Source organism: Bison bison, unplaced genomic scaffold (assembly GCF_000754665.1).
Source record: "Bison bison bison isolate TAMUID 2011002044 unplaced genomic scaffold, Bison_UMD1.0 scf7180017864232, whole genome shotgun sequence".
NCBI classification, from domain to species: domain Eukaryota; kingdom Metazoa; phylum Chordata; class Mammalia; order Artiodactyla; family Bovidae; genus Bison; species Bison bison.
In genome coordinates, this window is record NW_011494804.1 from 2795710 (window position 1) to 2822339 (window position 26630).

Consider the following 26630-nt stretch of genomic DNA (forward strand, 5'->3'; position numbering starts at 1 on the left):
CATCTGCAGGGTGTAGCCTGGTGGGGGTGTTGGCAGTCATCTGCAGGGTGTAACCTGGTGGGGACACTGAGCAAAGAGGACATAGGACATCCCTGTACCGCCTTTGTAACTCCTTTGTCCATGCTCATCTCAAAACGAAAAGTTAAGAAAGTCAGCCTAAGATGACATAGTTGCTCTTAAGTAGGAATATGCCATCCTCAGCAGGTTCCTGAGACACAGAGGTTTGAGCGCAAGAACTGAGAAAGCCTCAGACACACTAGGATAAGTGGGTTGCTTTGTTTCTGGAAGACGGTGACTGGAGAGAGGCAGGCTAATGGGCGGCTACTGATACAGAGGCGGATCACACGCTTGTGGTTCCGTGTGGCTCCCTCGAGACCTCACTCAAACCTCATGCTCTAGGAATGTCTCTTGAAACTTGCGTCTGCCTTTTTTTACACATAAAGGTTTCTCACCCTAAGAAAACTGCAACCTCTTTAAGACGTTTTCATCTCGTTATGTGCTCCATGATTTGGGGCACTGCCGTTTTTCCTCAGTTGTATTGAATTTTGAGATATTATAGTGTTAGGTATAACGGTATTTATATTAACCATGAACAATTATGTAATTCCTTCATAAGTTACTTGATTTGTGTTATTGATGGGAGGAATGAAACTTTAAAATATACCATTAAAGCATGGTTCGTGAAGTAGTAAATATAAACTAATGTAGAATAGTCATTTTTTTCACCATTTCTTTCCCTCACACTGTGTGCGTTTATTTTTTTTTATCTTAATATTTTAGAATATAAGGCTCTTAATGTAATTCTGTGTATGATGTATTTCTAATTACCAAGACAACTAAAATTATCGAATGATACGGATAGTTACTAATGTGTTTTCTGCACAGTGAGTTACTAGGCCCCCAGGACAGAGGGAGGTGAAATAGTAGAAGAGTTTGATCTGTGTTTGTGTGATGAATCATTCATTTTTCTGTATATTTTTGGAGAAGCTAAAGTAGGAGAAAAGAAAGAAGATGGAGGTGGAGATGCACATAGGGAAGAAAATAGAAGTATAAATTGTTTTGTTGGGGAGTTAGCCATCTTTTCTTTCATGTAAGGGATTAGTTCTTAATCCTTTGGGGGCCATGGACACTTTTAGAATCGGTTGAAAGCTTCAAGCTCTCTCCTTAGGAAAACATTACTATGCTTGTTTATACACAGACTCCAGATTAAAAACTTTTGCTAAAATGGGATATAGTTAGATAAACAGGAGTTTAATGAGTGAGAGAAAGCCACAACACTCTGTGCTTCTAAAGCAGTTTACTGTTTAGAATGAACTTTAAAATAATTACTTGGTCCCCTAACAACCTATGAGATTGGCTGTATATATATTTTTTATTCCTAACTTAGGTTAAATAACTGAGGCTGTAGGAAATTACGAAGTCACATGCCTGAAAAGCAGCTTCTCTCTTGAGTTGGCACATACTGTGCTTACTGAATGTCTTCTGTGCTAGGCCCTGTGCCAGGGAGTGGGGATGGATATGACAGGCTCGTCCTTGAAGAGTTCATGGTTGAGTAGAGCCATCTGATGTATAGACATTCACTGTAAACCTGTATACGTTTAGTCTCCATTCAGAGCTCTGTTTAACTCTACCTTGCTGATTTTGAGGGAATACTGAGAAGTATTTATTGAAACAAAAGTATTGGTATATTCTAATTTCCAGGTTTAAAAAATAACCTGGGCATCTGCCTTTCTTTTATTAGGCTGTGCCACATGGCTTGCGGGATCTTAGTTCCCCAGCCAGGGTTGAAAGCACCACGTCCTCACTGCTGGTGCTCAGTTGTGTCCAGCTCTTTGTGACTCCATGGACTCTAGCCCACCAGGCTCCTCTGTCTGGAGTGGGTTGCCATTTCTTCCTCCAGGCTTAACCACTGGACTAGCAGGAAGTTCCCCTCATCTGACTTATTACATATAAATTGGGTATCATCCTGAAACATGATTTCTAGGGAATGGGGATGGAATGTAAGGAAGAGAAGCTTAAGTTGAATGCAAAGAACAACTTGAGGTCCTTTGTATGTTAAACCCTGGAGAGGGCAACTAAGTGAAATTGTGACTGCTTACATTATCTTACAGGCTTTTTATAATTTTCTTTTAAAAAAGTAGGCGTTATTGACATAAATGTAAGGAATAACTTTGTGGTTTTGTTTTTAAGCACTTTTCTGAGATAACTGACGATCAGTTTGACTTCCATACTTACTGCATGAGAAAGATGACCCTTCGGGCCTACGTTGACCTTTTGAGATTAGAAGATATACTCAGGAGACATGGATTTTATTTCAAGGCTGCTAGATCAGCTATTGAAATATACTTGAAACTGTATGATAATCCCTTGACCAGTGAAAGCAAACAACAAGAGAGAAATTCAGGTAACTAAAGAGACTTGCTTAAAGAGACTTGAAGAGAACACAGAATTTCAGAATGTCATTAACTTCATGATGGAATAGTATATTATCAAATGAGTGTGAAGGCAACATTAGATAATGGATATACCCCCAAAAAAGTAGGGGGAATACTTAGAAAAAGTTGATAGGGTGTTGTCCTGTAACTGATAATGTTTATGGGATGTTTTGTTTTGTTTTTTAAAGTGGTAATTGAAAATAACTGAGCTTTTTAGAGAAAAAAATATATTTGTACAGCTTCTAATACCTACTTGACTGAAAATAGTAGTGCCAATGAGAATATCTGAATACGTTTTACTCACTAACATGTCAGTACCCAAGAATATTTGAGAAATAGTGGCATGAAAGCAGATTTCTGATCAGATCACTTGTGCCTGTGTGCTTTGTCTCACTTCTTGAATTTTTCCAAAAGGATAATCTTCAACTCCACTTTATACAGTTTGGGACTTGAGACTGAGAGAGAGGATTTGCCTAAGCCCATGTATTGTGTGGGAGGAGGAGCTAGGCTAGAGTCGGTTAGTTTTAGTTGACGCAGCATTTGCTGTTGCCCTTGGTGTGCCGGGTGTAAGTTGATCATTAGGAATACACTCTCTAAAAACTTTCATACAGGTCCTCCCCTCCCCCCACACATACTAGTGACAGTCGCTCAGCAGTGTCTGACTCTCTGCGACCCCATGGACTGTAGTCCATGGGATTCTCCAGGCCAGAATACTGGAGTGGGTAGCCTTTGCCTTCTCCAGGGGATCTTCCCAACCCAGGGATTGAACCCGGGTCTCCTGCACTGCAGGCGGATTCTTTACCTTCTGAGTCACCGGGGAAGGCCAGATAGACTAATAATATGCATTGAGTAAGAATATGAGGAAATTGAGAGCGCTGACTCAGAGTTTTCATTCATTTGAATATTTACAGAAAACCTGTCAGCCAACGAATTGAAGAAAATGCTTAGCAAGCAGAGAAGAGCTCAGAAAAAGGCTAAAGTAGAAGAAGTGAGAAAGCATGTGGAAAGGGAACATCAACCAAAAAATCAAAAGAAAAAACGGGATGAAGAAGAAGAAACCAGTGGTTTCAAAGAAGAACTTCTACCTGAAAAATTAGAAAGGGTGAGATGAATACACTGTGTTTATTTGATAAAATTTGTATTATTTAGTTCTGTGCTGATTATAAATGTGATTTATTTAAATCTGTAAATCAGAAGCCAAATTTGTAGTATTAGCTAAGATCATTATGCTGGTCGTCAGTTACTTTTAGGTGATAATATGTAAGTTTGGGCTAATGCAGATTATAGGTAGAATTGTACTTGTGGTAGGCAGAATAATAGCCCTCCAAATGCATGCATGTTCTAATCCCTGAAAACTGTGAATATGTTACATTACACAGCAGAGAGAATTAAGGTGGCAAATGAAATTTAAGGTTATATTTAAATAAGACAAACTAAGATCCCACATGCCTTAAGTATGGTGAAGCCAAAAAAAAATCTGAAAAATAAAAAACTGGACAGAAAGAGGATTCCTGAACTACCCAGTGAGCCCAGTGTGGTTAATCACAGGGGCCTTAAGGGGAGGAGGGCAGCAGGCGGGGAGCGCTGAGTGATGGGAAAGGACTCTGTCCTCTGTGGCTGCCTGTGAAGGAGAGGGGGCCCCGAGCCAGGAGAGGTGGGCATCCTGAAGAGGCCGAGAAAAGGCGTGGAAACACTCTCCCTTAAAACCTCCAAGAGGAAATGCAGCCCTCTTGGAGTGCAGTGAGACCCACTTTGGACTTTTAACGTACAGAACCGTGTCAGATAAATTTGTGGGGTTTTGTTTTGGCTGCAGTATGCAGCATGAGGGAACTTAGTGGCCCAACGGACACTGTTTGGTGTCATTTGAGGGTCTCCAAAGAACTCTAGTACCACAGTCCTGTATGCCTCGGTGCAGAGAGACTTCAGCAAGAGCAAAGTGATCTGTTAGACTGGACTCTTTGGGAGGCTTACAGGTGTGCAGGCGGGGAGTGCCACGTCCGAGAACGTAGTCGGCTGCAGTTCTGTAATCAAAGCACAAGTGAGGAGGAGGAAGAGGACCTGTGTGTCTTCCCGAGCGGACGCTGTGCTTCCATCACCTGCTTCTCCTCCAGGTTGGGTGGGGACTTTTTTCTTGTCCCTACACGGTCAGGCTCGGTTCACACATTACTCTTTCTTGTGTGCGTATGTCCTCGGGATCATTAGTGCACTGAGCTCACTGGGCAGGATGTGGGTCTCGTGCCACCGTTTTTTTTTTATTGTTTTGGGGCACGTCCTGTGCTTCTGTTGCGTGGCTTTGCTGCCAAGCAAGGCTGCTTGGTTTTGTGGTTAAGTAAACCTGCTTTCTTTGAGTAATCATTAACTTAAAGAGGTCGTCATATTTTTTCTACTTAAATTGCCTCGTGGGATTAACTTTAATCACCTACTTTGTCCCTTTACGCTGTCCTTATCATAACCAGAGACTGAACGCGTGCCCCGTGCATTGGGAGCACAGAGTCTTAACCATGGTACCGCCAGAGAAATACCTAAATTTGTGTTAATACAGTAAATTTTTGGTAATTTGTTAGAGCAGCAATACAGTGAAATATGGCAGCATTTTATATACTTGGCTAGATAATGTTTTAGCTACAAAGAGAATAGTAGCTTATCTCCACAATTTTTTCAAAATATTAATAGTTATTTAGGAACCAGATTTAGGGAAATATTTAGCTTTCTGGTTTATTCACTGTGAATCTTGTATTTTAAACTTGACTTTTTTTCAAGTTTGTCTCCTTACTTTAGAATGTCAAGGGGCTTGGTATTACATTGGTATTTGTAGTACCACTTCATTAAGTCTACAGAATAATTTTCTGTATTTTATTTTTATAAAATTATTTTGAATTTTCTAATCATGAAAACAATAGAGCTATTTCCATTTTGAATAGTATTGACTATACTTTGTTTATAGTTGATAGTTTAAAATTTTTTTTCTTGCTTCTTAGATATATAAAAAGAACTATCTAGATTACTTCAGCTATGCATTAGTATAAGATTTGGGGGGAAATTTGACTTGTGTGCCTGCTTTTTAAATACAATAATTTTTCTTTCTGTTTCAAAATAGATAGAAAATCCATTAGAAGAAGCTATCAAGTTTCTTATACCTCTTAAGAACCTTGTTGCTGATAACATTGACACTCATCTGTTAGCATTTGAAATATATTTTAGAAAAGGTAATAGTTTGGATTCAGATTTTAATTTTTTATTTTATTGGTGACCATATTCAGTATAATGTTTGTGAGTTAGATCCGTTTTTGTTTCTTAGACCTTCATTTCAACCTCCCACAAAGGCTCTTAATCCCTTTTTCCTTTGCTACTCAAAACTTTACTGAGTAATAGATTAGAATATTTTGATCAAATGAATTATTTGAATAGGCATACAGATTGTTTACCTGAAGTAATTCTTGATTTTTCAAGCATTTCTTTAGAAAATAAAAGTCTCTAATAACCAAAATCAACTTTGAATTTTGCTTTTGAAGATTATAGGAAAGATAATACTTTGTGTCTGGATTTTAAGTGAGGCTAAAATAAAGAGAATAAAGTAACATACTTAAATATTGATTCTGTTACTTGTCTAATTTTTTCTGACACAGGAAAGTTTCTGTTAATGCTGCAGTCTGTTAAACGAGCTTTTGCTATCAACAGGAATAACCCATGGCTACATGAATGTTTAATTAAATTTTCTAAATCTGGTAAGTATAAAAAAGGTAATATTTATGTAAAAGTAATTATGACAGTTTGCCTGTCTTCTATTAAGCTGGACATGAAAGAGATTAGTACAAAGAAAAAAGTTTGCAAAGTACTTAAATGAAGATACTAGCAAAGATATGTTAGAAATTAGTGCATTTTAAGCTGGAATGTATTTGTATTCCAAAGGAGCACTCCTATTTTTATTATGTAAAATGTATCAGGCTTAGTAGTAAATATGAATGTATTTCAATTGATTTTGTTTCAAAGGACAGGCCAAACATACTGTAGACTGTAAATGTTCTGTTTTTACAGTGTCTAATCACAGTAATCTTCCAGACATTGTGAGCAAAGTTCTATCTCAGGAAATGCAGAAAATATTTGTTAACAAGGATTTGGAAAGTTTTAATGAGGATTTTCTCACACATAATGCTACTTCTCTTCAGCATCTACTTTCAGGTTGGTATTTAGCTCCCAGGGTTAAAATGTTTATGGCAAAAAGTTACAATATGATGGGAAAAAAAAGTTTGGCAAGATGATCAAACTATCAGAGAAAAAGAACATAGTACCATTGTGATCTTTCAAATTAGGAAAGATTATTTTTAAACATAACCGTACAGAATCTATGGGATGCCGCCAAAGCAACTCTTGAAAGAAGTTCATAGCAGTACAAGCCTTCCCCTGAAAATAAGAAAAATCTCTAACCTAACCTACCACCTAAAAGGAAAGGTTATTCATGTTTGAAAAAAGGCTAAAGTATGGGAAAGCTGTAGTGTGTAAGTGGTCTTGTATTTTACTGCTGCAGGTGTGAATTGGCCTGACCAAGTAGAAAGACAACTTGTCGTTCTTATCAAGAACTTTGTCTTTTGCTATAGCTGTACATACTTGTGTAAATAATTTTAAAGAATCCAAAGCAAAGAAAGAGTTTTAAGGTCAAAGGTATTAACTGGAATTCTGTGTGTAAGGATAGGGAAAGGATGGAAGCAAATCTAATGAATGTCCAGTTACAGGGGAAGCAGTGGTCCTGTAGGCTGGACCACCAGGTGGTGATAGAAAGTGATGTCTATACAAAAGATTTACAACAGGAGCAAGCAGTAGAGAGAGAGAATTGACGTATAATACAGTCTCAGCTGTGTAAAAATATCCATAGCATAAAAGCTGAGGAGAAGCATGTATTAGTTGACTTTGAATGTTGAGGTTATGTGAGACTTATTTTTTTCTTGTATTTTGATTACTTTCTATATTTTGTGTTTTGAGGACTTACTATATCCTGCCCTGTTACAGGAAGGATTTTAGGCAGTCTATACAAATTCTTAAAATGACAAGGTGGCATGACATGCAAACTAGAGGAAGACTGGAAATGGAACTGGGGACAAAATTAATGAAGTACACAATGTAATTAACTATGCTCCTACTTTAAGCCACATATTTAAATATTTTAACCTAAGCTTTCTTGTTGTAAAGGTAAACTGCTTGGTTCCGTTATCTATGAAAAAAGTTAATTCCTATGAAAAATTACAGCACTTCTTGGTAGTAAGGGCAGGTAAGAATTTCTCATCAAAAATACAGGATAATGGAAGGAGATATTTATTTATTATAATAATGGGAAATGTCTTTCTAAACATTATGTTCTCAGAAAAAGATAATTTTTACTTCAATAAAAAAGAAGCCATAAAGAAAGTCAAAAGGCCAAGAAGGGAAAATATTCACAGATATGTAATTGAGTAAAGCTAATAATATGTATACTAATCTTATAGATTAATAATAAAAATATAAATTAATAAGAGACCAATAAAAAATGAACATGGACCATGAATTTATAGGGGGAACATAAATTGGGTTTTACTTTAAAATAGGTTTAAAAATTACTTTCTTCATAAATATGCAAAGATTTTCCTGTTGTCCATCTATCACACTACTCTGATAATAGTTTGTTCCTTAGGTGTTTTATTTTAGAGTATCATGTTTCAAAAATGATTTTAGTTAAAATATTGACTGATGCCACAGGGGTAGCCCATATTTACATTTCTGAGGGGTGGGGTTGTTAACCCTGGTCTCAAATGTTTCACAGCCATCTCTTTGTCACAGAAAAAGCCCCAATTTGTAGGGGCCTTTTTGTGTGCGTGTCTAAACGTAATACAAATACTTTTCTTGTGGCCCCAAGCTGTCAGTGGGATATCATGGAATAAGGAGTTAGGGAAAAAGGCCACAGTCGTGTGCAGCCCACTGCTGACTGGATACCTGGAGCCGTATTTTAAGTCACTGGTCGGTTCAGATCAAATATAAGATGTCCACATTTACTGGTTTTGAAATGTCTTGGTATTTCAGGTGCTAAAATGATGTATTTTCTGGACAAGTCAAGGCAAGAGAAAGCAATTGCTATTGCCACTAGACTGGATGAAGCTATAAAAGATAAAAATGTAAAGGTAAGATTTTTCACCAACCGATAGCCACAGATTGTGGATACCGAGTGAGCTAACAAAACATCTCTTTGCAACGTAATTCCTGAGTGGGCCTTCAGAGTTACGTCTGGATTTGAATCTCAGCTCTGCTCACTGTGAGCTGATCATGTTAGGCAGTTTACCTCTTTAGCGTCCTTTTCCTCATTTGTAAGTTGAGGATGAAAAGGCGGTCCATCTCAGAGTTAGCATGACAGTTAACTGAAATAGTAAACTGTGAGGTACTTGACATGTAGTAAGCACTCAGTAAATGGGAACTATTACTGTTAATAAAGGACACATCAATAATTATGGGCTTCCCTGGTGGCTCAGAGGGTAAAGCGTCTGCCTGCAATGTGGGAGACCCAGCTTCAATCCCCCGGTCGGGAAGATCCCTTGGAGAAAGAAATGGCAACCCGCTCCAGTACTCTTGCATGGAAAATCCCATGGACGGAGGAGCCTGGTGGGCTACAGTCCGTGGGGTCTCAGAAAGTCACACACGACTGATTATAGTTTCAGAGATTCACCTTTTTAAAGTATTAGAATTCTGTTGCTTTTTCAAGGCCTCATAGAATTGATTTTTTTAAATGTTCCTTTTTGTGGTGATTACTTGTTATGGATAGCAAGAAGGTATCTTAGAGTGAGGCCTTGTTGATTTTCTGTTGCTTAATTAACAAACTGCATCTTTTGATTAAGGTGATTATTAACCAGACTATTTTTTGAATAGTTTTCTTTTTTTCCTTGTTTAATAGACTTTAATAAAGGTTTCTGAGGCTCTGCTCGATGGCAGCTTTGGGAGCTGCAACTCCCAGTATGAGGAGTACAGGATGGCGTGTCACAGGCTGCTTCCCTTCACTTCTGCTTTCCTGCCCGCTCTCAGCGAAGTCGGCAGTCACGGTGCGGCTCGGAACCACACAGCCAACTGTGATGTCTTGGCAAATGAAACTTGAAATCCTCTAGAAAGTTGACTTCTCTTAGACTCAAAGCTGAATTCAGGTTAAGGTTTCTCTTCCATTTTGTACTTTAATATAGATAAGAAATGAAATACCGTTGACCCTTGAACAACATGGGTTTGAATTGCAAGGATCCACTTAATATGTTGATTCTTTCTGTAGTAAATACTACCTTACTCTGTGGTCTGCGGTTGGTTGAATCTGATGCAGAACCCACGTAGGGAGGAACTGTGTGTGCACAGGCGGCAGACTATTAGTGTACGTGTATTTTTGACTACACGGAGGGTCAGAGCACCTAACTGTTGCTTTGCGCAAAGGTCAGCTGTAATGGGTATCATCTGACTTTGCCACTTTACGTAAAAATCTGTTAAAATTACCTGTTTGTTCTTGTACAGTTGTCTTAAATTTTTCACTTATCAACATTGTGATGGTTGCTGTCACTTCATATTGTAACGATGATAATTTCCTAATTAACCTAAGTTGAATCCAGCTCCACTGTATTATTTTCTTTAGATTCAGGTTTCATTTCAGAATTTTATGTTTTGATCCCTTCTTGGTTTGTTTTGTTATTGTCTGTTTGCTTTTTAAAGCACATCAATATTCAAGTATTAACTGTATGTCAGAAATGGTATGGAACTCCTTTTGGCAAATACTTACTTAAAGCTTAACTTTAGTGTGATACTTTGTCCACCTTGTACCATTTTCTTCTTAGTGTCCATGAAAACGCTATTGTGTGTTGAATAAGGGTACTGCAGCTGTATGTTGATGCTTCAGGGTGTGGGGATCCGTTTGCCTCTTACCCATGGAAGTTCAGTAGTGACTTTGTTGCATATCTAGGTCAGTCTTAACCCACAGGCCAGAGCTATGCTTTTTTGACTAAATCGGTTTGTGTGTCCCCAGGGAGTTTAAGTAGTCTATATATGAGTGGTGTGCTTCAGGAGGGCGTGACGGGGCAGAAGACAGATTTCAGTGAGATAGTCTTACTCTTATAGCTATACATTGACTATTAAATACATTTTAATATCAGCACAGTGAGAATCTAGACATCAACTAGTTTTGGTACCGAGTCCAAGCTCACTCTGCTTGCCACACGACAGGGCAGTGAATCCCAGAGACGAGCTGTTGAGACAAGGAAGAGACTATCTGGAAAGCAGCTGACCGAGAAGACGGCAGGCCAGTGCCTCCAAATAACCATCTGACAGGGTCTGGATGCCAGGTTCTTTTATAGATCAGAGATGGGAGGAGGTGAGGAAGCAAAGTAAAAAGACTGTTAGTCTTGCAAACATCTTTCATAATGGCAAGCTTCAGTCAGGGGATGTGGTAATTTCTCCCTTCTGCCCTCTGCAGGTGACAGGGTTCTGAAGAAAGGCACTGTAGTTTATAGGCAAGCACAAGGCCAGGGTCCTCCAGCCAAGCCATTAAGTGTGATCATAATAACAGAAGCAAGTCAAAGAAACCATTTCCAACATGGAGTCAGGATTGGCTTCCTCCCTGCAACAGTGTAACTATTAAAACATAGTGTTGTTGAGCAATATTTAGCAGGGGAGGAAATGGCAACCCACTCCAGTGTTCTTGCCTGGAGAATCCCAGTGACGGGGAAGCCTGTTGGGCTGCCGTCTATGGGGTCGCAGAGTCGGACACAACTGAAGCAACTTAGCAGTAGCAGCAGCAGCTTTTGTTCTATCTTGTACAGAAAACAGTAATAGTATCATTGAATGTGTTCTTTTCAGAACCATATAAATATGTCTGTAACATTAATACTTCCTTTTAAGACAAATATAAATTCAAAAGATTTAGAGAAACTGTTCTAATTAAAATTGTTTTCCTTCATGCTAAGTATATATTTAGATTCATAATTGTTGAGAGAAAAGAATTCACTGTAAAATAATGCCAACCTGTATAATGCTGTAATAAATTATTTTGTACTTGTGTTTGTGTTATTGCTTCACACCACCAAAATTGCTTATTTGTGTTTTTTTTATTGCTTTACACTATCAATATTTTTGCAAAATGTTTTTCTTTGACAGAATACAAAATTATCATAGTTTTACAAGTTTACTTAAAAAAAAATAACCACCTACCAATATTAGTGCCACAACAGTTTGGCTTCTTTTTAGTGTTTTAATAATATTAGAAGTAGGCTATCTTTGTCACTAAATAGCCTGGGAAACATGTAGTTTTTCATGTTACTGTCAGTAAGATGCCATTTCTTTAAAAGATGCCAGTTAATCATAATTTATGTGGAAATTGCGCTTTCAACAGCAGTCTTTAAAAAGGATCCCATTGAGATCGTTGGAGCTTCTGAGTTACGTAGGGTGGGTAGTGGAGACGTGGGAAGTTAGGTTTACAGTGTGGAAGGCAGGAAGAGAGTGACGCTGGGATTAGTGAGACCCAGTGGTGTGTTCCTCTGTGTATAGAGATTGTATCTATTTACTTCCACCCCATTTTGAGTGTAAGCATTGTGAACCTGGAATGTGGGTAGGGATCCTTTTTAGTAAGGGTTTTGTATCGTGTCTCTCAGTCGCATCCCTCCACCCTATCCCAAGTTTGGCAGAGGATCTTTTAGTTTTGGAAAGCTAAAGGAGAATAATGATAAACCTAAAGGAGATGCATCTGAGAGCCAAGTACTTAGTGAGATCTCTAGTCTCAGCGTGAAAAGTCCTTTGAACTTGCCAGGTTTATCAGAACAGATAGGAAAAGGCAAAGATTCGCGTGATTGTGTCATGACTTCAGAATTTGACTTTAGGTTTCTTCCTTTTTTGGCCCTGTCACATGGCTTGTGGGTTTTATTCCCTGACCGGGGGTGGAACCTTTGCCCCTGCAGTGGAAGCACAGAGTATCCTCAACACTGGACTGCTAGGAAATTTCCTGGTTTCTTTCTTGAGGAATGGATTTAGCAGGCAAAGCCTACAGGGTAAAAAGCTATATATAATCCAGTCTGTGTTTTATTGAGCATCTTTTGTGTGTCAGACATCGTTCCAGGTATGACAGACACAGTAGTGAACAAAAGTGTCCTTATTTTCATGGAGTTTGTGTTTTAGTAGGGGGAGAGCAAACAAATTATTATATAGTGTCAGGTAGTGATAATTACTGTGAATAAAAATCAGGTTTCTGAAAAGCATTATTGAATGTAAGAAGATGAAAGGCTTTTTAAGGATTGAAGAAAAGTTACTTTGAGCTTAAAATTGTATATCCAAGCAAATTAGCATTAGAATATGACAGCATTTAAAAATATCCTTAGTCATTTAAACCTCAGATTTGCCTTAGAAAGGTCCTAGTAGAAAATACTTTTGGAACAATATTAAGAGGTAACAAAATCAGGAAGATGCTTCTAGAGATACAGTGAGAAGAGTGATCAAGTAACTTTGTAGAGTTGACTGTTACCAACCTGTTTTTAATGTAACAAAATTCTAGGCATTACCATCAGGGCTAGAGGTATCAGATCAGATCAATCGCTCAGTCGTGTCCGACTCTTTGCGACCCCATGAATCGCAGCACGCCAGGCCTCCCCGTCCATCACCAACTCCCAGAGTTCACTGAGACTCACGTCCATCGAGTCAGTGATGCCATCCAGCCATCTCATCCTCTGTCGTCCTCTTCTTCTCCTGCCCCCAATCCCTCCCAGCATCAGAGTCTTTTCCAATGAGTCAACTCTTCTCATGAGGTGGCCAAAGTATTGGAGTTTCAGCTTTAGCATCAGTCCTTCCAAAGAACACCCAGGACTGATCCCCTTTGGGATGGACTGGTTGGATCTCCTTGCAGTCCAAGGGACTCTCAAGAGTCTTCTCCAACACCACAGTTCAAAAGCATCAATTCTTCGGCGCTCAGCCTTCTTCAAAGTAAGAGCTGAAGTGCTTTAAGAGGACGTTACAGACATTGAAAAGATTAAGAAATTGATGAATTTTTCACTATACACAAACATGAACATGATTATTAAAAACTAAAAATATAAAAAAATTTATCTAGTGGGAAGCAGAAAAAGAGGAACAGATTACAGTGAATGAAAAATTCTGATGGACCACTGATGACAATAAATGGGTTAAACTCAGATTCTTAGATTGTATTAAAATTGTTTATACACTTGAAATAAAAGCATGGAGATAGAAATACAGCAAGCTAATATAATATGAACCAGTATAAAGATGGAGTAATAGTTTGAATAGAATTTAATGCAGAATACAGCAACAAAGAGGAATTATATATACATTGATAAAAATACAAATTTAACACTAAATGGTAAAAAATAGAAAAATTTTTAACTGTAGTGATACGTGTTAACTGGACTTACTATGATGATCATATAGCAGTGTGTACATACAGTGAATTGTGTTGTACACCTGAAATTGTTACCTTAGTCATCTCAATAAAAATGAGAAGGTATGTCTACTGTTGACTTACATGCACTTACTTATACCTTAGTTTATATCAAGCAAGAATAGAGTGCTGAAGAGAGAAATAGAAATACCAAATTACAATTGCAGATTTTAATACATATTTTTCCCCTCTCAAAAATTGAAAGGTAATCAGATAAACAGCAGTTAACTGAAGACAGACCATGTAATTAGTTTGAGATAGTGTGTATATATTATTCTTCACTAAGTATGTGATGAACGGTTTACTGTTTTTAAGTACGGTAGGCCAAGAAAGCATTTCTAGTGGGATGACATTTGGACAGCTTTGCTGATCAGATATTAGTGGGAAGAACTTTTCCAGGAGGACTTAACAGGCTCAAGGCCTTGAGGTAAGAATTGTTAGTAGATGACTGAGTGGCTCCAGTTTTTCAATATGTTGTGGAATAAAAATGTTTGGACATTGTAGATTTAAGTAGCTACAAAACTTAACAATTACAATGGATTTCAGTGCCTGGTGACTCCTCTGAGAAGTTAATTGAAGGAGGAAACAGAACAGGCTCCATCTTGAAAGCAGGACTCCATCATGGGCTGGACTATGAACTTTGAGCTATACGCCCAGTATCTGTGGAAAAGACATACCAACTGGAAAACCAGGCCCCCCGGATGGAAGAACCCCAGGGCTCATACCTAGACTCTCCATTGCCTAAAAGAACACCCTAATTATCTGTATAGAATCATAAGTTCTATTATGCTTATTGAGGTATGACCACAGGCCTATTGATAATTGTCCACTGTTAACTACCTAGGCTTAAGGCATATGAATCACAGGTTAACTTTGATTGTATCTTTCTCTTCCTTTGTTCAGACTGGTTTCAGGGAATTTTGGGGAGGTGGGTTTGGGCACATACACTTAGGGTATATAAGGTTTTCACAAAAACTGGTCAGGGTCCTTGGCTAAGAGGAGACTCTGCCTTGAACTGCACTTCATCATCTGCATTGTCCTTCTGAGTGAGTTTGTTTCCCGGAACGCGTGGCTACAACATAATGAGGTCTGGTAAGTTTTTAGCTATGAAATAGATTGTATGATCTCATTAATAGCTTTCGTTCTTAACAGTTTGTGAAAATGATTTTAATTACTAATAGCGTACCTACTAGCTCTATCCCCTTCCTTCTGAACGTGTGGGTGCTAGTTCTAAAATTCCCAGGTGGCTCAGTAGTAAAGAATCTGCCTGCCAATGCAGGAGACAGTTTCAATCCCTGGGTCAGGAAGGTCTCTGGAGGAGGAAATGGCAACACACTCCAGTGTTCTTGCCTGAAAAACCCCATGGACAGAGGAGCCTGGCGGGCTACAGTCCATGGGGTCACAAAGAGTTGAACATGGCTGAGCACACACACCATACAAATTGTGATTAAGTGAACTTTATCTTCAAGTTGCTAAAGTCTTTGTATCACCTGAGTTGGATTATGTGTTAGCCTTGGCTCAGGAGCCTCTGAATCTGCAGCCATATCATCAGTTTCCACAGCTGACTTCGGACTGGTTGGAGATTTTCTAATTATCAGAAGCTAAGACTGCCTTTAAAAGGACTCCTGTCTGGACCATTGCTGAATTCTGAAAGCCAGCTCACCCATCCTCACCCTATCCTAATCCACCAAGGATCTGTCGGGACTAATCCACCAAGGATCTGTCGGGACTAATCCTCTTGACCGAGCTGTGGCCCATTTCATAGTGACCACTTAAGGCATAACCCCTCTGGCTTGTTCTGAACCAGACTCTCATCCTCATTGTGTTCTCCTTGGGCTTCCCTCTGTGCCTCTTCCTTTTATTCTATACAACTTTCCCTCTGGGAATATTCCACACCTCGGTTAACCTTTGTTGTTCAGTCGCTAAGTGGGGTCTGACTTTTTGCCATCCCAGGGACTGCAGCACAGCAGGCTTCCCTGTCCTGCACTATCTCCCAGAGTTTGCTCAAACCCGTGTCCATTGAGTCGGTGATGCCATCCAACCATCTCATCCTCTGTCACCCCCTTCTCCTGCCTCAGACTTTCCCAGCATCAGAATCTTTTCCAGTGAGTCAGCTCTTGAGGTGGCCAAATGTTTTGGAGCTTCAGCTTCTGCATCAGTCCTTCCAGTGAATATTCGGGGTTGATTTCTTTTAGGACTGACTTGTTCGATCTCTTGTAGAATCCAAGGGACGCACAAGATTTATCATAGTTACAGTTATCATAGTTATGATAGGTATGTCAAGAGATATGGTTATCATAGTTCAACACATCCGTCTCTGCCCTCAGCATTTCCTTTTCTCTTGACCTTAACTGAGATCTCCACCCATTATGCGGGTCTTTCAAGTGGAGGCTGTTTATTTTCTCATAGAAAATAGGTATCCATACTCCCAGTCACTGCTTTCAGCCCACTATTCCACTATGGTATAAAAACCCATGTTGCTTTGAGATGAAGGTCTGTGGGCTGTAGTACCCTAGATCCCTCTTTGTTGCTGTCACTTACATACCCCTCTGACTCACAGACTTAGCTGCAGTGGGACTTAATGAGTTATGTGCAAAGCACTCGCAACGGCCCCCACACAGTACCCTTTGAGTGTCCTCAGGCGTTGTTACTATCTTTGTCTCTCATACTGCCTTGCTGGGGACGCCTACGAGGATGTGGGCTTCCGATGGATTCTCCAGTGTAGGAGGCTTTCCGCTGGGCCTTGAGGAATTTCCTTTTAAACAATAGGAGCTCTGGCCAGCGCTTCTCCTGAGACCTCTGACGCCTGTGTGCTCCATCAGCCCGCAGGAAACAGCGCTGTGTTCAGTGACTCCCCACCAGGTGCCTGTGGCCATCAGGTGGGGAGGCTAAGAAACCAATGCTAGGCCCCTCGCAGAGATTTTTTTTTCCCTGTTTAATTATCAGTGAAAGAGGTGAGTGAAAAAGCTGGCTTAAAATTCAACATTCAGAAAACTAAGATCATGGCATCCAGCCCCATCACTTCATGGCAAATAGGAGGGGAAAATGTGGAAACAGTGGCAGATTTTCTTTTCCTGGGCTTGAAAATCACTGCAGATGGTATCTGCAGCCATGAAATTAAAAGATGCTCCTTGGAAGAAACGTGATGACAAACCTAGACAGCATATTAAAAAGCAGAGACATCACTTTTGCTGACAAAGGCCTGTATAGTCAAAGCAATTTTTTTTTCCAGTAGTCATGTACAGATGTGAGAGTTGGACCATAATGAAGGCTGAGCACTGAAGAATTTATATTTTTGAACTGTGGTCCTGGGAAAGATTCTTGAGAGTCCCATGGACGACAAGATCAAATCAGTCAATCTTAAATCAACCCTGAATTATTCATTGGAAGCCCTGATGCTGAAGCTGAAGTTCCAATACTTTGGCCCCCTGCTGCAAAGAGCCGATTCATCAGGAAAGACCATGATGCTGGGGAAGATTGAGGGCAGGAGAAGAAGGGGGCAACAGAGGATGAGATGGTTAGCATCATTGACTCAACAGACATGAATTTGCACAAACTCCAGGAGATGGTGAACAACTGGGAAGCCTGGCATGCTGCAGTCCATGGGGTCACAAAGAGCTGGACATGGCTTAGCAACTCAACAACACAACAACAAATAATAATGATCAAACTATATCCCATAAATTAACTAATGAAAACATAGTAACAAAGTGAAAATACCCCACAGTAAACTGTAGAGTAATAATGGTTTAAAAGACAACACTCGGTGATTCAGATCTGATTGCCTGGGACAGAGCTGGGAAATGTAAGAACCTGTGTGGCCCAGGAAGAGGCTATTGTGTGTGAATTGGAGACCATGGTTCCCCTTCCTGCTGCTGCTGCTAAGTCGCTTCAGTCATGTCCGACTCTGTGCGACCCCATAGACGGCAGCCCACCAGGCTCCCCCATCCCTGGGATTCTTCATCCTGGCTGCATGTTAAAATTACTTAAGGAAAGTTTAAAAAATACTGCATTTAGGGCACTCCCTCCACATATTCTGATGCAGTTGATCTGAGTGAGGGCCTGGCCCTAGACATTTTACGTAAGCTCCCTTTTCGGATCTGATTCTGATGTTGACATGCTCTGTCCTGGGAGCTGGTAAGACAGAAACTGGAGAGCTTGCAGCGCATGGGGTGGCTGTGCTGGAGGGAGGGTCACGGGAGACCACCCATTGCTTTCTTTGGGAGCATCTTCCTGGTTCTTCACGAGTCTATTCCCAGTGACCTGAGACCAGGGCATTGAGGAAAGGACACAGGTTTTGGAGGAAGATGGGCATCGCCTTTCAAGCTGGCTGGAGATGCCCCATCTAGTCAAGCTGGGTGACTTGGGGCAAGTCACTCCCCTACTTGCCTCACGGGTGACGCAGTGCAAACGTCGCCTCATTGTAGCCTTGCAGCCACCTGTAAATGGAAGCTCTCCTCTTTAGTAAGTGCTTGAATCTCTTTTTTGTTTCTCTGCAAGGTAGTTGGTTGGAGCCTTCTGAGCCCAAAGAGGCAGTTGCTCCTTCTAAGCTCACCCAGCTTGAGTCACAAGCTACAGCCAGTTCCTCCAGCCGTCCACAAGTGCCCTGGGTCAGGACCGTCCCCATACAGAGGCTGTGTTTCCTGACCCAAAGAGCCAGGCCAAACCTACCTCATAAATCATATTAAAAACTGTGAATCGTTATATGAAAAGTTATGAAAAGATGGACATTCAGTGACTTTAGGTAACATTTCATAAGGAAATACAAATTTAAGGTTTTGATACAATATGTAATAATATAAAATGGGAGCCAGCCTGGAGAATCCAAGTTGGGGGTTCTAATAGGTCATCTTCCTATTTTTCATGGCACCTGGATGTTCAGATAATGAAACAAGAAAGAAAATTCAGAGATCTATGGAGAGAGATGAAGAAGGAAATGGCAACCCACTCCAGTGTTCTTTCCTGGAGAATCCCAGGAACAGAGGAGCCTGGTGAGCTGCCATCTATGGGGTCGCACAGAGTCGGACATGACTTAGCATGCATACATGCATGCGTGGAGAGAGATTATAAATCCCAAGGCTCTGGGTTTCTGGTCTCTTATCTACAGTCTCTATCTAGAATGTAAATAATCTATTGCTAAATAATTCTTTTTTACATTTCTAATATTCTGCTGGTCTTTAGAATAATTATTCAGTTCAGTTCAGTTGCTCAGTCGTGTTTGACTCTTTGGAACATCCCTGGACTGCAGCACACCAGGCTTCCCTGTCCATCACCAACTCCTGGAGTTCACTCAAACTCATGTACATCAAGTAGGTGATGCCATCCAACCATCTCATCCTCTGTTGTCCCCTTCTCCTTCCGCCTTCAATCTTTCCCAGCATCAGGGTCTTTTCCAATGAGTCAGCTCTTCGCATCAGGTGGTCAAAGTATTGGAGTTTCAGCTTCAACATCAGTCCCTCCAATGAATATTCAGGACTGATCTCTTTTAGGATGGACTGGTAGGATCTCCTTGCAGTCCAGGGGACTCTCAAGAGTCTTCTCCAACACCACAGTTCAAAAGCATCAATTCTTTGGTGCTCAGTTTTCTTTATAGTCCAACTCTCACATCCATACATGACTACTGGAAAAACCATAGCCTTGACTAGACGGGCTTTTGTCAGCAAAGTAATGTCTCTGCTTTTTAATTGTTATCACTGCCCAAAATCACCCTTTTCAATGCATATTGTGAAACTCCCCAGGCTAGCTTGTGAGGGTCTTAATCAGTAATAGACCCCATGACAAGTGCTGCTGTCTAGGTTATATGCCACCTTTGTCATCTACTTTAAAAAAATTATATTTAAAAAAAGCCATAGCCTGCCCCGTTTCCACTTCATCTTCTATCTTGTTATTTCTTATTCTTAATATCTGGTTGGAAAAAGTGAAGGGGAAAGATGGGAAGTAAAGAAGGAGAGGTACTTCCTTGGCAGTCCAGTGTTTAAGACTCTGCACTTCCAAAACAGGGATCGTGGGTTCGATCCCTGGTCGGAGAACTAAGATCCCACATGCCACGCGGCAGCTAAGCGCCCCCTGCAGCTAGAGAAGCCCACATGCTCTAGATCCCACGCCTTGCAACTAGAGAAAAGCCCTCACGCCGCAACGAAGACCCAGTGCAGCCAAAAATAAATAAAGAGAGCCAACTACAGTTAGGAGGGTGGGGAGGAGGTGGCTGGGGGGCTGTGGGCGTGCCAGGGGAGCGGGACCTGGTTTGGAACCATGGGCACTGGCACTGGGCTGCATGTTTTACTGTCTGGTCCTGTCACTTGCTGGTTTTGCTTGGCTTTTCTCATGAGCAAATCGTTTACATTAAGAGGTAGTGTAGAGAGAAAATGGGGTAATACATGCAAAAAGCCTGTTTTATCCTGGGAAATGTTTTACAACTGGCTCTGTGGGGTGAGAGGGCAGAAATCTTGATTTGGAGAATGTGCTGGCTTTGTGGTGTACGTACTCCAGCTGGTTTCAAGCTGCCAGTTTAGTGTCACGGAACATGGAGTTGGGGAGGGAAGCCACAGCCAGGTCTGAATGAGCCCGTTCCAGCGCCCCACTGGAACGCGTACCCCAAAGAGTTTGAAAACCCACTCTCCTCACATAAGCATATAACAGCAGATCCTCTGAGAACCACAAAAAAGGCACGGCAGGTTCCGTTGTTGCTGAATTTTAGTAGCACACAATAAGAGTTGAACAAGTGGGGGTTCACCGTGGATAGAGTGAATGTGAGACCTCCATTAATTTCCTAAAGGAAAAGGGGTCAGGATGGACAACAGCAGGAAATGCTAATAGAGGCAAACACCCACATTTACAATGTAACTAGAGCCTGTTATTTAGAAATAGGTCATTGGGGGGTTTGGTGACAGGCTATGGAGCCATTCATCTTGAGGTCAGCGCTTCGCATCTTTCAGGGATGTCAGTAATCCGAAAGGAGGTGGAAAGAAAAGCATCTTGTCTGACTTGACACGGGGATCTGACTTTAGAAGGAAAATCAGAGATGGAATCAGCAAGGGTTGGTACTTTCGAACTGGGCAGGTAAGTGCTCTCTGGAGTTGAGTGACCAGGGCCCCAAAACCAGCCTTTGTTTTAGCAGCAATCTGACCATCCATCCTTCCAGCTGTCTATTCATGTATCTATTCATGTGTCCATCCCATCAGGGTCTTCAGTTGAACAAAATAACTTAAACTTGAGATACTTTAGGAGCAACAAATACCTTTTAAGTACATCTTAAATACAATTTGGTACATCTGGTTCCATGATAATCAGACAATTTAAAAATGATTTATTATGGAAATTTTCAAATATACAAAAAAGTAGAGAGAAGAGGATAACAAATGCCCAGGTTCAGTCGAGTGGAATCAGTGGAGGAGGGGTCGGGAGGTGGGGTCCATGTCCACCAGGGTTGGCCCCACTGGCCGCCTGTCTGATTCCATCTATCCCTCTATCTCCCCCCACCACTTGCTGGGACAGTGTGATTCTAGCCTTCCCGTCTTTGTGCTGGCTTTTCTCCCCTTTGTAACCACCATACCATTAAGTGAAGTAGGTCAGACCAGTATCATATGATATGACTTACTTATGGAATCTAAACAAGGGATATGAATGAACTCATTTACAAAACAGACACATGGACATAGTAAGCAATCTTATGGTTATCAAAGGGAAAAGGGCAGAGGGATAAATTAGGAGTTTGGAATTAAGAGATACACCCTACTATATATACACACACACACATATATATAATGCACATATATATATATGGGCTTCCCAGGTGGCACTAGTGGTAAAGAACCCTCCTGCCAATGTAGGAGACATGGAGATACAGGTTCGATCCCCGGGTCGGGACGATCTCCTGGAGAAGGGAATGGCAACCCACTCCAGTATTCTTGCCTGGAGAATCCCCATGGACAGAGAAGCCTGGGGGGCTACAGTCCGTGGAGTCACAAAGAGTCAGACACGACTGAAGCAACTGAGCATGCACGCATGACTAAATCACTTGGCTATATACCTGAAACTAACACAAGATTGTAAATCAACTGTAATTAAAAAAGAAAAAAGCTTATACACCACAGGGGAGAGAATATTAAACTTTAAAAGACCACCTCCTTCCAAGGGGATTTGACAGAGGCAGTCATGTAAGGGTGACTTCGTGGATGTAAACGGCACAGTGGGATGGTTACCAGTGTCCACTTTCTAGGCAAGGCTACAGACAGGGCAGCAGGGAGGAGTTTCTTCTGAGTGTTTTCAAGACCCACATTTATCTGACCAGTTTTAAATCGCTCTGGTGAGCATTTCATCTACTTCTTGCACCTCCACCAACAGCTTCTCTGGTCTGTCGATAGCTTTCTTTAAAAAAAAAAAAAAAAGTTTATTTTTAATTGGAGGATAATTGCTTTACAGTATTGTGTTGGCTTCTGCCACACATCGACAGCAATCAGCCACAGGTATTCATGTGTCCCTCCCTCCTGAGCCTCCCCCCACCCCCCACGCTGTCACAGTTCCGATCTGAGGTCCCCGCGTCACACGGCAGATTCCCCCTGGCCGTCTGTTTCGCACGCGGCAGTGCACATGCTTCAGCGCTACTGTCCCAATTCGTCCCATCCTCTCCCTGCCCCACTGTGTCCACGAGCCCCCTCACCACGCCTGCGTCTCCACAGCTGCACTGCATCTAGGTTCGTCAGTGCCATCTCTCCAGATCCCATACATGTGCATTAGGTACCTTTCTTAAAGAACAACCCCACCTAGGAGAGCATGTAGGCTCAAGTCTGCTGTCAGGATTCCCATGCTAACCGGAACCGGAAACCCAGGGCCTAACGCAGGGCGGAAGGAGCTGACTGCCTTGAAGAAAGATCGCCAGGTTTCTAACATCCGGCTTCCGTTCTGCTTTTCTCCCTCACGGCCACCTCCGACCCCACCGTGCACCTTAGCTCTCCAGCCTCTCCACCCACTCTTCTGGACCATGTGTTTTTCTCTCTTTCCCCAGCAAGGCTCCATCCTCCCCTGAACCGAGCCAAGATGTCACAGCTTGGGACCCCTCCTGTGTGGTTCATCTCCCCATCAGGGCAGAGGGCTCCTAGGTAGGGGTTCCTGTATCCTGTCTCACATCGGTACCCCACGGTCCCGGTACTGCACAGTCCCGGGGGAAGGGCTCAGTAACTCCTCCCGGCACGAATCAGCCTGTGGTTTTTCAGAAACTGATTATTCTCAGCTGGGATTTTCAATCCCTCCTTTCTGCAGCCCAGGGGGAGCCTGGGTACCTTGTTTCTGCTTCTTAAGATTCGTCACCGAAGGTTGGGAAGAGGAAGTGAGTGGGACAGACCATGGATGCTGCTACTGCCATTAGGAAGGTTGAACTTTCGGCAGTGTGTTTGGATTCTCCATGTTTTTAGCCGTTTTCTCCTTAGAGTCATGACATCGAATTCCCCGAGCCTTGAGAGGACCTTAGGAATGGTTGTCAGAGGCTGTGTCTTCAGGAATGGAAAATTCACCAAGGCCAGTCTGTCAAAACAGAAGTGATAGAAGCCATAGAGCCCCACGGCATGCAGTGGAGCTACTGAGCTGCAGGCTCCTCTGCAGGGAGATTCTTAGGGCGCTAGCATCCCACATTTTGGAAAACCCTACCTGGGTACTGGATTGTTTTTCTTGAAGTGGTGAGAGGGCACTCACGTTTCTTTATGCTGACCCTTTGTCCGACTGCCTTCCACATAACCCAGTAGTAAATCCTCAGACCACCCTTTAGAAAGAAATTAGCCGCAGCTGAGCAAACAAGGTTCAGCAAGGCTAACTTGCCCAGATTCAGGCGATAAGTGATGCACCTGGGCTCAAACTCCTGGTGGATGGCCCCCTCAGCCCAGGTTCTTCCATTACTCTTGAGGCTAAGGATACAAAGTGTTTCCTGCAGGGCCAACCCTCACCTAAAGTAATTAGCCTCCAATTAAAATAAATAAATTTATATTTAAAAAAAAGGTGCTTAGAGAATTCCCTGTTCATCTATTCATACTCTCAGGGAGGCCCTAATGCACCTCAAGTCACTCAGTGAGACAAATGTTTCTTTTTTATTCTTCTAACTTGAAACATCTCCATTTGGTGCTGGTATATCCTTAATAATGCCCTAATACTCACAGCTTTTGAACTGTGGTTTTGGAGAAGACTCTTGAGAGTCCCTTGGACTGCAAGGAGATCCAACCAGTCCATTCTGAAGGAGATCAGCCCTGGGTGTTCTTTGGAAGGAACGATGCGAAAGCTGAAACTCCAGTACTTTGGCCACCTCATGTGAAGAGTTGACTCATTGGAAAAGACTCTGATGCTGGGAGGGATTGGGGGCAGGAGGAGAAGGGGACGACAGAGGATGAGATGGCTGGATGGCATCATTGACTCGATGGATATGAGTCTGAGTGAACTCCGGGAGTTGGTGATAGACAGGGAGGCCTGGCGTGCTGCGATTCATGGGGTCGCAAAGAGTAGGACACGACTGAGTGGCTGAACTGAACTGAACAGAATACTCACAGATTTCCCCTTTTTAACAAAGAAAGGACACCTTCAGCAGTCATCTGTATCTCTAGCATTTTATAGCATTGTTTTGTTTTCTTAGTATTTACATGTTCCCCTCTTTTCATGGCAAATCATAGTTGCTGTACAGTCACAGTATGCCATGATGTTTTCTTTAAAATAATTTGTTTGCATGAAAAAATGATTTCAGAAATTATTAGGTAATAAAAGCAAAAGTTCAAGTGCTGGCTCAACTAGGAAGACGCATGCAAAAGAATGAAGTTGTATCCCTTCCTCAGAGCACACATAAAAATTAATTCAAAATTACACACATTTATATGAGCTAAAATTATGAAACTCAGAAGAAAATGCAGAAGTAAATTTTGAGACCTTAGATTAGGTAATATTTGTTTAACTTTTGAAGCCAAAAGCATAAGCAACAAAAGGAAAAAAAAAAAACAAATGGTACTTCATCTAAAGTAAAAAGTTTTGTGCTACAAAATGATGTCAAAAAAATGAAAAGAAAACCCACAGAATAGGAGAAAATATTTGCAAATTATATTTCAAATATAGGACTTGTATTTCAAATATGTAGATAACTCATAAGTTAATAATAAGAAAAAATAACACAATTAACAAATGGGCAAACAATCTGAATAAATATTTCTCCAAGGAATATACAAAAGGCCAATCAACAAGCATATAAGAAAAGTTTGATATTATCAGTCATCAGGAAAATGGAAATGAGATACTATGTCACACCTATGGGGAGGGCTATAATGAAAAAGATGATAGGTATTAGCAAAGATGTGGAGAAATTGGAACCCTCATACATTGCTGGTGAGACTGTAAAATGGTGCAGCTGCTTAGGAAAACATTTTGACAGTTCCTCAAAATTTCAGACATAGAATTGCCATTTAGTTCAGTAGTTTCAATCCTAGATAAATGAAACCATGTGTCCACACAAAAATTTGTACATGAATCTTTATAGCAACATTGTAATAACTAAAAAATGAAATCACAAATTTTCATCACCTGTTGCATGCATAAATACAATATAGTTGATTTGGTACAGTTACATGGCTGAGCCAGGCATCCAGATATTTGATCAGAGATTACTCTGGATGTTTCTGTGTAGGTATCTTTTGGATGAGATTAACACTAAATTTATAGACTCTGAGTAAAGCAAATGATGCTCCGTAATGAAGGCGGCCCTCCCTCAGTCAGCTGAATGTCCAAAGAGGATAAAAAATTGAGCAAGAAGGAATTCTGCCAGTAGACTGCCTTTGGACTTGGATGGCAGTTCTTCCATAGGTCTCCAGCCTGTAGCCTACTCCATGAGACTTGACTTTTGACTTGTCAAGCTTCCATAATCATATGAGCCAGCTACTTAAAAATAAATATGTCTCAAGGTGTAGAGAAAGGGGAACCCTCCTGCACTGTTGGTGGGAATGTAAACTGGTACAGCCATTGTGGAGAACAGTATGGAGGTTCCTTAGAAAACTAAAATAGAGCTACGATAGGATCCAGCAATCCCACTTCTGGGCTTGTATCTGGAGAAAACCATGGTTCAAAAGGAAGCATGCCACACAACAATCATTGCAGTGCTGTTTACAGTAACCAAGACATGGATCCAACTGAAATGTCCATTGGCAGATGAATGGATAAAGAAGTTGTGGTACATATATACAATGGAATATTACTCAGCCTGAAAAAGGGATACATTTGAGTCAGTTGAACTGAGGTAGATGAGCCTGTTATACAGAGTGAAGTAAGTCAGAAAGAGAAAAGCAAATACGGTATATTAATACATATATATATGGAATCTAGAAAAATGACTGATGAACCTATTGCAGGCAGGATTAGAGATGGAGCCATAGATAATAGACTTGTGACACAGTGGGGGTAGGAGAGAGCGGGACGAATTGAGAGGTAACACTGAAACATATACATTACCATATGCAAAGTAGGTACCTAGTGGGAAGCTGTTGTGTAACACAGGGAGCTCAAGCTAGTGCTCTGTGATAATCTAGAGGCGTGTGTTGGGAGGGCTGGGAGGGAAGTTCAAGAAGGAGGAGATATGTGTATACTTATGACTGATTCACATTGTTGTATGGCAGAAACCAACGCAGCATTGTGATGAAATTATCCCCCAATTAAAAATAAATTAAAAAAAAGAAGATATGGTACATGTATACAATGGAATATTACTCAGCCATGAAAAAGTGTGAAATAATGCCATTTGCAGCAACATGGATGGA

General features: G+C 41.1%; 1 protein-coding gene across 8 annotated transcripts in view; it reads left to right on the forward strand.

Annotated features, from left to right (window-relative positions):
* The window catches only part of NAA16 (N(alpha)-acetyltransferase 16, NatA auxiliary subunit), a 64701-nt gene extending 53226 nt beyond the window's left edge, over positions 1 to 11475 (forward strand). For 6 of the 8 annotated variants that reach the window (XM_010846159.1, XM_010846160.1, XM_010846161.1 and 3 more), the window contains 7 exons: positions 2191 to 2404; positions 3347 to 3537; positions 5533 to 5641; positions 6062 to 6160; positions 6471 to 6614; positions 8484 to 8581; positions 9346 to 11475. In XM_010846159.1, coding sequence (XP_010844461.1) covers positions 2191 to 2404; positions 3347 to 3537; positions 5533 to 5641; positions 6062 to 6160; positions 6471 to 6614; positions 8484 to 8581; positions 9346 to 9543 — 1053 coding nt within the window. In that variant the 3' untranslated portion in view covers positions 9544 to 11475. Of the gene's footprint in view, positions 1 to 2190; positions 2405 to 3346; positions 3538 to 5532; positions 5642 to 6061; positions 6161 to 6470; positions 6615 to 8483; positions 8582 to 9345 lie in introns of those variants that run through there. The other 2 variants (XR_825783.1, XM_010846165.1) reach the window with 2 other exon arrangements.
* Positions 11476 to 26630: the final 15155 nt, after the last annotated feature.